The sequence below is a fragment of the Lepisma saccharinum genome, chromosome 8 (genome assembly GCF_977018435.1).
Source record: "Lepisma saccharinum chromosome 8, izLepSacc3.1, whole genome shotgun sequence".
Taxonomy (NCBI): domain Eukaryota; kingdom Metazoa; phylum Arthropoda; class Insecta; order Zygentoma; family Lepismatidae; genus Lepisma; species Lepisma saccharinum.
Window position 1 is genome coordinate 36,025,340 of NC_139236.1, and position 12,210 is coordinate 36,037,549.

Below are 12,210 nucleotides of genomic sequence, written 5' to 3' on the forward strand. Positions count from 1 at the left end.
ACCTGAAAATTTTCGCCTGGTGACTGAATTTTTTAATCCAGTTCTAAATTATTTTTTTTTAAATATTTAGAGTTTGATTATGGAAATTTCCATTTTTTTTTTGTAAATAATGAGTACAGTATGTTTTTTTTAATGTTTGTGTGTTTTCTGTATCACGTGTATCATTGAATCAGAATAATGAACAAGCCAATTTTTGTACTGTTGCTGGCTGGATTTTAAAATCTGCAGCAATATTGTAGAGACTGCCATATATTAGAATGCATTGTATAGTTATTCATACTGTTACTTGTTGAACCTTCTTTAGGAAAGCCATTCCCTTCAAACTTTTAATCCAATCTTGTATTAATTAATAAATTAAATGTTTTAAGATCACATTTTGTGGCTTATCTTGGTTAGATTCATGATTTTCTTAGCCTGTATTAAAAAAAAAAGAAATGAAGCTGGTTCCTTAGATAAATTTGCTGGCACTTGGATTGTTTTTAGTTTTGTCTACCCTGAGTAAAGGTATTCTCTAGGGATGTGCCGAAGCCGATTACAGATGTATGAAAATCGGCCGAAATTGACACATCGGTATCGGAATTGGCAGAAATCCGATATTTAAACCGGTACAGATTATAATAGAGTTTTTACCTTCTAGTAAGTTTTATATTCTAGTTCTGTAAGATTTATTGAAAATTTGGTTATGATTCGTCATTATTGTAGAGTTTTTGTAATAAAATTATTTCGAACTCATTCAGAGGATCAACCTAACTATAAATCGGAAATAAAACAGTACATTGCTGAACCAGGATCTGCTGTTGCATTGGAAATTCAAAAATGAATATTCAAACCTGAAGCAAGTCCTGAGAAAATACTTGGGCATACCTGCTGCATCAGTATTCAGTGATTGAGTGTTCAGTGTTTGCTGAACAGATTTGAGATAAGAGAAGAAGTAGGTTACTTCCTGAAGTGCTTCCAAATCTCGTGTTTCTGAAGTTGAATCTGGCAGAACAGGAATTCATTTTGCATTTCAAAGAACTGCTTGTGTACTAATGTTTAATCTCTTGAGAATCCATGTTCTTCTTAGAGGTTCACATAACATTTTGTAGATGCAAATGTACATTCGCATCTCTTGAGAATATATATGTATATACATATGATATGCAATAGAAATGTACATACCAAATTTATTTTTGTCATGCTGAAAATAACATCCCATTTCTGTTTAATAATCTTATGTATCGGAATCGGTTAAATATCGGCATCGGTAAATTTTCAGCTTCGTCACATCCCTAGTATTCTCCTTATGATTACTGTCAATATTTTTTACCAAACATAAATTGGCCCTGTGTTTGTATTCCTCGGCATGTATTCGGTGTTGAAACATTTAGGATACTTAGTTTACAATTGCTTAAAGTACATTAATAATAATAATGATGACCTTCGGCCTGTGACAGCCAAGCCATTTTCAAAAGTTTTTCTCCTTATAAAAACTTACATCAACATTTGTTTACATTTCCTTCTAGAGCATTCACATGAATTTGCATGTGGCTTGCTTTCACTTGTCTAGTTATCTGCGATGCAAAATAGGTTTATGTAGCCACTAGACTATTGTGAATATCTAGATAACAGTGAAAGCAAGTCACACAAAGATTCACATGAATACTCTGAAAGGAATTCTAAGCAGGTGTAATTTCTCATAATTTGGAATATCATAACAGTTTTTGAAAGGAGAGGAATTTTAGAAAAAGCCTTGGCTCACAGCCTAGAGGTCCAGTGGAGCCTTATGGTCTTGGCGTGGGCATGGGTGTTTGCTTGAGAGTATCGGTTTATCAAGTCATCCAATCACCATATATCCTCATAGTTGTGATTAGCCAAACATGGGAGAAAAGCCATACCAAAAATACAAATAGTAATGTATCACAATGATTTAGTCTGATAATTATAAGATCTTAATGTGGGACATGAAATCAAGTGTTTTTTCTAGTACAAATATGTATAATGTGCATTATCGATTTGAAATAATAATAATGACTGATGCAATACATATATATTCTCTCAACAGTTTTTCAACCATGTTCTAATATTGGGGAAAGAAGAAAAGAAGTTAAACATCTGCAAGAAAGTGTATGACCTAATATATGAATTGAATCATATTTGTCCAAGTGTTCTTCTTGCCGTACTGCCACAGTTGGAATTTAAGCTGAAGAGCACAGATGAGCAGGAGAGGATAGGCTCCGTGTCACTTCTAGCCAGAATGTTTTCAGAAAAGGACTCTACTTTGGCTATTCACCACAGGCAGTTATGGCAGGCTTTCCTTGGAAGGTATGTGATCCTTATTAAAGTTTAACCACCGAAAACTTTAATCCCTTAAGTGTGCAATTTTCTGAACACATCACTACTGGAAAACATGAAGATGTTAAGCAAAATTCATTTGCATCATTCCTTCTGAGCCTCCCCGATGGCATAGTGGTAATGTTGTCAGCTTGTAATGAAGGGATCCCGGGTTCGAAACCTGGTGGAGACACAAGGCGCAGTCGTTCGGATCCCACTTTAAACTTTAGGTCCAGTCCCGATTAGCCTTTCTGTGCATAAAGTAGACTTAAAACTTCAAACAAGTGCAACTCAATGTTTGCATCACGCAAATTTAATTTTTGAACCATATTTTGGTTTTCTACTACACTGCACAACAGCAGACAACTTTTCTTATGTCTAACTTACATTCTTTTGTTCTTCTTTTTCATTTTATTCCTCTTCTTCTACTGTTTTTGCATGTACTATAGCTAGCATAATCTCACCTATCATTTTTTTTTAAAGTTCTCAGTGTCTGGGTGCACACATGTACCACCTGCAGTCAAATCTAGTCAAAGAAAACACAAAGCCTATGTATATGCCTTCCACACTGCAACAGTGCAGTGCGAATGGCACATATATATACAGGAAAACCTCGTTAATACGATATTGGTTAATACGAAGTACCTTTTAATCTGAAGTTCTTCCCATTCCCCAGCCGATAAGATAGGATTTATAATGTATTTCAGTACGGATAAATCGAAATACATCGAAATACGGATAATTTTTAATACGAAGTTGTTTACAAGACCCTTCCGCAAAACTGGTTTAGCTTAATTCGAAGTAGACACCTGCGTAAGTCAACAAGAGAGGATCGAAAGTGGAGAGAGCTTGGACGTTATTTTAACTTGACCTTGACATGTTTCCTTGTCCTAAGAGCTGCTGACAACTCGAGGGAAGCAGCCCGAAATGCCCGCTGGACTTCGACATTCTTTGTCAATGTGCATGGCAGGTCAAGCTCTTTCCCCGCTGAATGCGCCACCTTGGAAATATTCACCAGTGTTAGATGAGAAATGCGAGATAAGACCCCACGAATGTTCAAAAATACAAGATGTGTGGCGCCTGGAAGTCTCACCCATCTGTCTAGTTCTGAGCTCGAGATACAGCAATTTCCCGTGAGCGAGCAACTTTTGGCCTGGTAGCAGACAACTTCCGGTAACCACTTTCATTAAAAGCGTGTTCTTTGTGCCCTGTAGAACTTCATAAAAAAAAGGAAAACTGTTACAGATAATCAAAGCCGCATAGACCAACTAAAGATCGTCAACCCATTTAATGCGTTGTCATCTAGGTTTCCCGCAAAAGTTGACGTCGATATTACGTATGTTGCAACTCCAGTTTCCCGCTTCATACGTTTCCCAACTGTGCCGGTCATAAAATTTGCCAAAACAGTGTTTTGTTGTCTGAGTGACTTCTCCCCTTTTTCTATCAACAAACAAGGGGGGGGGTCCGTTGCTAATTGTTTCGGCCACGATTCTTGCTCGTGTGCGCACACGGGCTCATTTCCTTTGGCGTCTAAACAGTTCTGAATACCTTCTTCAAAACGAACAAAAACCCGCATGATAAGTAAAAGAAAAGTGACCCCCTTCCTTCTACAACAGCTCATTATCCGCCACTGGTGTGCATGGTAATGTGCTAATTGCAGAATTCAGGTCCCTCTTTCTTGTTTAAATGCAGCTGTCTGGATAGGAAATATTGCCCGTATTATTGTCTGTTGCATGGTAAAAGGCAATGCAAGGATCATATTTTCTTTTTCACAGTGCTGATAAAAGTTCAGTCTTCGACAACTGCATTATCTTTAAAATGCCGATGATTTCCCTTCTGCCACCTGCTGCTCTAACTTCCAGCGGGTCTCATTGTGTTTACGCTGCAGCTGGCGCCAGTGTTTAGTCTAGCGTCTGGAAAGCTCTGGCTTGCATATAAGGGTCATTGTTTTGAATCTCGCAAAACCATATAATCCCCACTTTTCTTCAGAACCATTAGCGTGCTGCTGTTAAAAAAAATGAACAAAAAAACCCCGCAATGCTCAATGTAGGAATACGAGAGGAAAAGTTTTGGCGGAAGGAGTGTTTGACCTCCAGAATACTCCTGAAACCTACAATAAATTGTCGATTAATTTGAAAATACACAAGTTTCATAAAGCTTGTTTTTAGTTTATTTTATGCTGATGAGCTAAGCGGGACTAAATATACAGTTTAAAGTGAGATCCAAACCAGAGTGATTATCGAGTGGCACTGTTTAATGTGTCCTAGGATACACATTCGGTGCAAACAGATCGCAAGTTGTGTGTTTACTTTTTCAGAGTGGATTACAATGCAAGTTGAGGAAGAGTTTGAACTGATCCCTGGGAGGAAATGGGGGGGGGGGGGCAATATGAAGTTAACTGAAGCAAAGAATACGTGACTTTTTTTACGATGTGTTTTAGACAGCCGAACCAGAACATTTACAGCACCAACTTTTTGTTTTGTGCCAGGGAAAGTTTGTGTTCTCTCCCAAGAGAGTCTTCGCTTACCAGTTAATCCTGTAACCGACAATGTTCTAGTGAATGCAGATACAATCCAATATTCATTCTGTCCGATTATCTCCCGTCTCTTGCTCGCGCCAGTGTGACTACTGCCAAGATTCTTCAGAGTTTCACTTCTTGCAATAAACGAGATTGTTTTCCTTTCCGTAGGTCTCACTGCAAACGGGTTTCTTATGAACTAAAATTGTAAGAATTTCGTGGAAGAGCAACGACTTTGCACAATTAAAAGAAAATACCGTTTTTTAAAAGGCTTTTTGCCACAACATGCATCCCGTGCATAATCGGTTGTATAACTAGGCAGGATAAATGGTGTTAAACGTCTCCTTGGAATCTTTGTGTCCGCGTAAGCTCAGTGTTCTCATTTTGTGTAACATTTTTTACACTTTCTTTAAAACGTACAATATTATTATATAGTACATATAAAGCTTATTTTCTGAGCTACCACAAAGTATAAAACATCCTTTGTGGAGGTAATTTATACTCTACTTTATTTACACCTGAAAACAGGCGCCATCTTGAAAAGTTTGGATAACTCAAAAGTCGTTTAATACGAAGTTGACTTTTTTTGGTGCCTTGAACTTCGTATTAACGAGGTTTTCCTGTAAATATACACCATGCACACTTAAGGGATTAAGTAGATACTCTAATAACCACAAAGTAGTAACAAGTAGGGATGGAACAAACTCACGTTTTCCGTGAAGCTGTTTTAAATAATTTTCTATTAATTTCAGTAGCCACTGCCACCATCAGTTAATTAGTAAAATTGTCAATAATTATATATCACTCAGATATGTTTATAAATAGCTTGTAGTTTATTGTAAAATTCTGCCATTTTGTTATAATTTTTATGTACATAAAGGTTCAATTAATGCATCCTGCTTTTGTTAAGCAAATGCTTAAACATAGTTGATTTGATGTCAAATCAGGCAGGTACTGATTTCTTGAGCTCTTTGATTTTTACAATTTTTCGTGACAGTGTGTGGATTCTATTTTTATGAAGCTCCTTTCAAGGAGTTTGGATAGAAATTTAAAAAAGGAAAATATCACATATGCAAAGAATGGTATTTTCAATTGCATACATCTAGGAAATGAATCAAGCCACGAATTTGAGAGTTAGTTTTATTTTCAAGAAAAATAATTAGTAATTCCTGTCTGGTCAAATGACTATTTCAGACACTTCTTGCTGGACTACTCACAATTGGCAATCTCAGAATGGAGAAAAGCATCCATTTGCTATTTTGTATTAGAACAGTAGAATATTGGCTATTGGTATTCATAAATTTTATATTTTTACTTTTATATCAGCCTTAAGATTTCTGATCAGTTCATCCATAGTAAAAAGAAATACAAGCAGAGATGCTACTCATACCAGCTGTAATAGCCACAAGTGATATGCATTTTTCTTACCCCCACACTAGCTGACAAGTAAGATGCTATGTAACAGAAACTGAAGGCATTTACAATGTGACCAATTATTAGAGAGCTTCTTTTTTGACACCCAAACACAAAGAAGTTTAATAAAAATAAATTATTTTCAGATTTGAGCACTAAACAGTGATTGTAACTTGATTGTATACATACAGATGTTAATTTTGATCGAAATTTTATTAACCTGAGCCACTATATGTATAAAAGCTGCAGTAATTACAAAATGGCAAAATTGTCGTAATAAATGTGCTCCCTGAAGTATATATATATTCTATGTGAGCCTAATATTTTCATCTTCCTACAGCTGTGTTTTCCTTATTACAGGTTTAATGACATTAGTGTTACCATAAGGACCAAATGTGTTCAGTACTCAATGCATTTCCTATTGAATCATCCAGAACTTAGGCGAGATATAACAGAAACATTAAAGTTGCGACAGCACGATAGTGAAGAAAGTGTAAGATATGAGGTTGTAATGGCGATAGTTACAACTGCGAAAAAGGACTTCAGTATTGTTTCGGACAGTGAGGATCTTTTGAACTTTGTGAAAGAAAGAACATTGGATAAGAAGGTAAAATTAACCTACCTGGAAGTTCATTTCCCCCCCCACTATAGTTTTGCTCTTTGTGCACCTTTAATAGTTTCTCTCTACAATTTTGCCCTATCTTCTCATCTGAAGTGCTTTTGTTTTTTTGGTACGTGGTGTGAGTGGTAAGTACAAAAGTTATTACTTTGCCACTCAGTGCTAGCAGGTGTGTATCTTGGGATACATTTACAGTTGAATTAGGGCTGAGCCGATACGGTGCTGATGTATTGGTATCGGAAAGTATAATTGGATTTTATTTACAAATACCTGCCGATACTTTTCTGGCAATTTGATGTCTGCAATGCTGTGTGACACTTTTGCAGAGTGTAATTATCTTGGAAGTTACGCAAAAGTTAATGTTTCCTTGATTTGTATCAATATTATTTGAAAAAACTAATTTGTGATTATATAACACTTATTTTTGTATTCTGATATATTTTTAAATATTTTGAAGCAAAACTTTTGTAAATTGAATTGATGCTTATAATTGGAGTGGAATACTCACCCACTAATATTACTCAATATTTTGAACAACTTTTAATTATTACATTTTCAAGCATCAAGTATTGGTGGGAATCTGTAAGAGTATCAACATGGCTATTGGTAGGGTGACCAGACACACACATTCAAAAAAGAGGACAGAGCATGGCGAAAAAGGAGGACAAAGTCATAAAAAAGAGGACACCGCAAAAAATGGCTATACATTTGCCATTACTCATAATTTATTCAATATACAAAAATCTTACCAACATTTTGCTCACAGATGCTTTTCAGAAGATCTCTTTCAAGAACTTCATCTTACCTGTAAGCAAAGAAAGCAATCTCCTAATCTGTTTTTTTTTTAACAAATTGCAAAGAATATCTATAATTTGAAGCACAGAATTTTACTCTTTTTCTAATTCTTGGATATTAGACTGAAATATATCCACAAGTGAATGCAAATGTAACAAGTAAGATTCGCTTAACTTATATCGAAAAGACAAATTAAAATTTTAGGTAGTGTGGATTGGGTAGAGAAATATGATTTCAATGCCACAAACATTTGTAGCACTCTTTCAACAGCAGGGGAAAGTGGCAACCACCTTACACTTTACCCCATATTCGTTTCTTCCATCCTTTAAAACTGGATATTTTCTTTCACTTCGTTATTTCATGAAAGTAAATATTATGTAATAATCAAAATTCTCACTACGCATTTCTGTATCGCGTATGTATAACTCGAAAAGGAACTGGCCGACCTCTGTGTTGGAGTGGTTAGCACACCGTGCCACAACGTCAGAGGCCTTGGTTTCGAATCCTGGCCTGGCCATGGGTGTCCTTCATCAAAATCATCATATCATCGGTCATGCTCATCTTTGCAATTAGCCAAAGTGGCAGAAAAGCGAAGTAAAATAAACCAAATCAATCAACCGAAAGGGAACTGCACAGACTACATGCGTTCCAGCAGTCTCGGCGCTTAATACTAATGACTGGGGTGTGGAAATTTGCCTATTTTATTCCTTTGTAGTAAACGATAGGCTTTCATGTTTAAACTTTAAAGTTCGTTTCATGGAGTTTCTATTCCGAAAACACATTTTTATAGTGCCTATAAATTCCTATTTTTATGGTTAGTGCCTATTTTGCTTAATCGTGCCAAAAAATGGATATTCTGCAATCTTTGCATACTTCAGCATTTTCTTACGTGCATTTGGCTTTCCCTATATTGAAAGATATATTGCTTTGTTGATGTACTGACTGAAATCTGGAATTCGCCAGATTTGATGGTCTCAATTGGAACATTGTTTTAAATATTTTTTTGTTACAATGGTGCAAATTGTTTATTCATCATTTGTTCAAATCCACCCAGTCGTTAGCACAAGCTCTTTTTGTGAGAATTATTTTAACACGATTCCCAGCAAATGTGAATTTCGATCAAAAGAGTATTATATAACACCATGAAGCCTTGTTTTCATGATATGAAAAACTCAATATGCTGACTAAGGCATAAAGTGTAAATTTCTGCCTTGCTCTGCATATTGAGTTTTTCAGAGTATTATAGTATGTTAATCGCTAGCGCACTTTTATGTATAAACTGAAGTGCTAATACAGTATATCTGTACATTGTAAGAAGAAAATTTAAATAAGTTCACATCCATTGCCTATTTTAATGTGTTTTTTTAATTTTAGGGTGCCTTTTAAGTGCCTATTTTCGTGCCTTTTCTTAGTTTATGGGGCTTTTTAAGTGCCTATTTTCATCATTTTGGTGCCTATTTGACTGCCTATTTCAGAGGTTTTTAGTGCCTTAAATATGTGCCCTACTAATGACTCAGTCGGGAAAGTGATCGTATTGAGCTCCCAGATGCTAGGTGAGCATTGCTCGAATTAACGTGCACCAAATGAAGCATTCTGTATGCAGCACATTTGCTATGGTCAATGCTATACTCTCTCCAAAAAAAGGAGGACATTTAGTGATTTCTAAAAAATCTGCCCGGACGCCGGACAGACACCTAAAAAGGAGGACATGTCCGGATAAAAGAGGACGTCTGGTCACCCTAGCTATTGGTTGAAAGTGGTATTGACTCAGCTCTAATTTTAATGTAAGGTGTAAGGTAGTACATTATTTTTTGAGAAACGTTCTCGGTTCGAGTTCTGGTATGACCGAGAGTGTTCCTTTGTATGATTTTGACTTTAGTATTGATACAGTGAAACCTCGATTTTACGTTTATCAAGGGATCAAGTTGGAAAAACTTAAAATACGGGAAAATGTAAAATCGAGGAAAATTTCTTAACATTTTACTATGTTGGGACCATCAAAATTGAATGTATAATGTGGGAAAATGTAAAATCCGGGAAACTAAAATTGGGTTTCCACTGTATACAGTATATTTGAGGAATGAAGTCATTTGGTGCGTTGAGTCGGTTGTAATAATTTTCCAAAACAGGATCTTAGTTTATTTCATGTATAAGTTGCCAAAGTATCTGTTACGGACAGATTCTATTCATTTAACTTTTTACCATGCTGAAAATGACATTGTATTTCGGGTTCGAAACCTGGGTGGTTCAGATCCTATTTTAAACTGTTGATCCATCCCGATTAGCTTATCCGAGCATAAGGTGGACTTCGAACAACTCAATGACATTGTATTTCTGTTAAATAATCATGTCAGCATTGTAATCATTTCGAAATATTATCTACAGGCTCACTCGAATTGGTAAATTTCTAACTCATCACATCGCTAAGTAATTAATAATAGTGATGGGGCATGTTAATTGGCACCCTACTGGTATCTGTTGATATAGGGATATCATGTATCGGTTTATTGTTAATTGCAAATTAGTGGAAGATTCTTTCATTTTGTTGTTACTTTTATCAACATAAATGTATAATTCACATCTTGTAGTTTTGTAAAGCATATGTGTAAATGTTCAGTTTCTTTTTCAAAGCAAAACCTAGTGCAGCCTTCTGGTTACATACATTAATTAGAAGGCTAAGGATCCATTCATGTACTTCAGAAAACATTTGTAATTTTACGATTGAGAATCAAATGAAAACTGCAATTAATTTTTTTCCACTATTTTAATGCAGGGATAATGTTTGATTGTACATTATTTTTCTATATAGTCCCCTCCCAGTTAATGCACTTACGCCATCGGATAGGTAGTGCTTACGCCATCGGATAGGTAGTGCTTCGATACCGGGTGAGAAAAATTCTTTCGGTTGACTGTGTAGCCACTCGTGTACCACCAATTGGACGTCTTCATCAGACTTGAACCTCTGCTCTTAGAGGTGCTCCTTTAATGGACCAAAGATGTGGAAATCAGATGGTGCCAAAGCTGGTGAGTATGGCGGATGTGGTAGGCACTTGAAGAATAGGTCATCGATGGTTTTCATGGTTGCACGAGCAGAATGAGGATGGGCGTTATCATGTTGAAACAAAACACCTGCACTGAGCAATCCCCTTCGCTTTGTGCGTATCGCTGGCCCCAAATGGTTCTTGAGAAGGTCGGTGTAGGTGGCACTAGTCACTGTCGTACGTGGGGGAATGTAGTGTTCCAGAATAGGACCTTTCTTATCCCAGAATAAAGTCAACATGACTTTCCCTGCAGAGGTCTGGCTGCAGTCAACATGACTTTCCCTGCAGAGGTCTGGCTGCATGTTTCGTCTCTGGTTGAAAATGGTGCACCCAACTTGACACTTTTCTGTAGCGGAGTTTGTCATGCACTATGTGTTGTACTGAACCGAAGCTCATATTCAGCAAGGAAGCTATTTCAGCCATAATGACATGCTGGTTTTCCTGAATAAGCTGATCTGCTACGGCTATGGACTCCTCTGTCACAACTCGCTGAGCCTGACCTGGATGGGGAGCATCAGCCAATAAAGTCGTACCTTCTGCGAATTTCTTGCACCAATCGTAGACTTGCCACTGTGACAGACATCCCCATACTTCGTCTACATTCTCTGATGAATATCAACCGGTTTCACACCTTCACTCCATAAAAATAGAATAACTCCACGCTGTTCCTGCTTGGTGCAACTGCGTAGTGGTGCCACTGCGTAGTGGTGCCACCATCTTGAATCAGCTGTTACTCACATCCAACCCCACCTACTGGCACTGCTTCATACTACCAGCTCGGAAAGACGTCAAGGACTGTGTGTGCAAATTTCCAAATGCCTAGAAAGAAAAAAAGATTTTTAATGGCACTTTTGTGGTTTTCATTTGATTCTCCCTCATATATCAGATCACTAGGATATCTTACGAGGGTCACTATTTATATTTTGAGCCTTGGCAACACTGATTGAAGTTAGGCGCGATTTGACGTTTGCACGGAATCATCTGGCATTATTGACCATAACGTACTTCAAATGTTTTGTCAATAGCTTCATTTGTGTTGTTTATGTTGCCTTGGAGATTGCACGACAACAATAAAATGGGCCTTGGAGATTGGGCGACAACAATAAAATGGAATTAACTCGTGAACATTTTCGTGCGATATTTTTTACGATTTTCGACGTGGATTATCAAGACAAGAGTGCATCGATCAACTTACTTCCACATTTGGCGATGAAGCCCCATCCTTTGCCACTGTGAAACGCTGGTATAACGAATTTAATCTTGGCCGCCATTCGCTCACAGAGGAGATTCACGAAGGTCGTCCAAAATCAGTTGTTGTTCAAGAAAACATTGATGCAGTGCAAAACCTAATACTGCAAGATCGTCATGTGACATACTGTGAGATTGAGGCAACCATAGGCATTAGTTCCACCAGCATATATAAAATATTACATGATAATTTAGCTGTGAGAAAGGTATGTTCTCGTTGGATCCCACACAATTTGACAAAAACTCAAAAAGACGCTCGCGTC

The 12,210-nt window shown here is 37.0% G+C and overlaps 1 protein-coding gene across 8 annotated transcripts in view; it reads left to right on the plus strand.

Moving 5' to 3' along the window:
* Positions 1-12,210, plus strand: part of pds5 (cohesin associated factor B pds5) — a 179,246-nt gene that overhangs the window by 27,238 nt on the left and 139,798 nt on the right. For all 8 annotated transcript variants that reach the window (XM_083126502.1, XM_083126506.1, XM_083126505.1 and 5 more), the window contains exons 6-7: positions 2,045-2,304; positions 6,605-6,851. In XM_083126502.1, the coding sequence (XP_082982628.1) occupies positions 2,045-2,304; positions 6,605-6,851 (507 nt within the window). The remainder of the gene's footprint in view (positions 1-2,044; positions 2,305-6,604; positions 6,852-12,210) is intronic.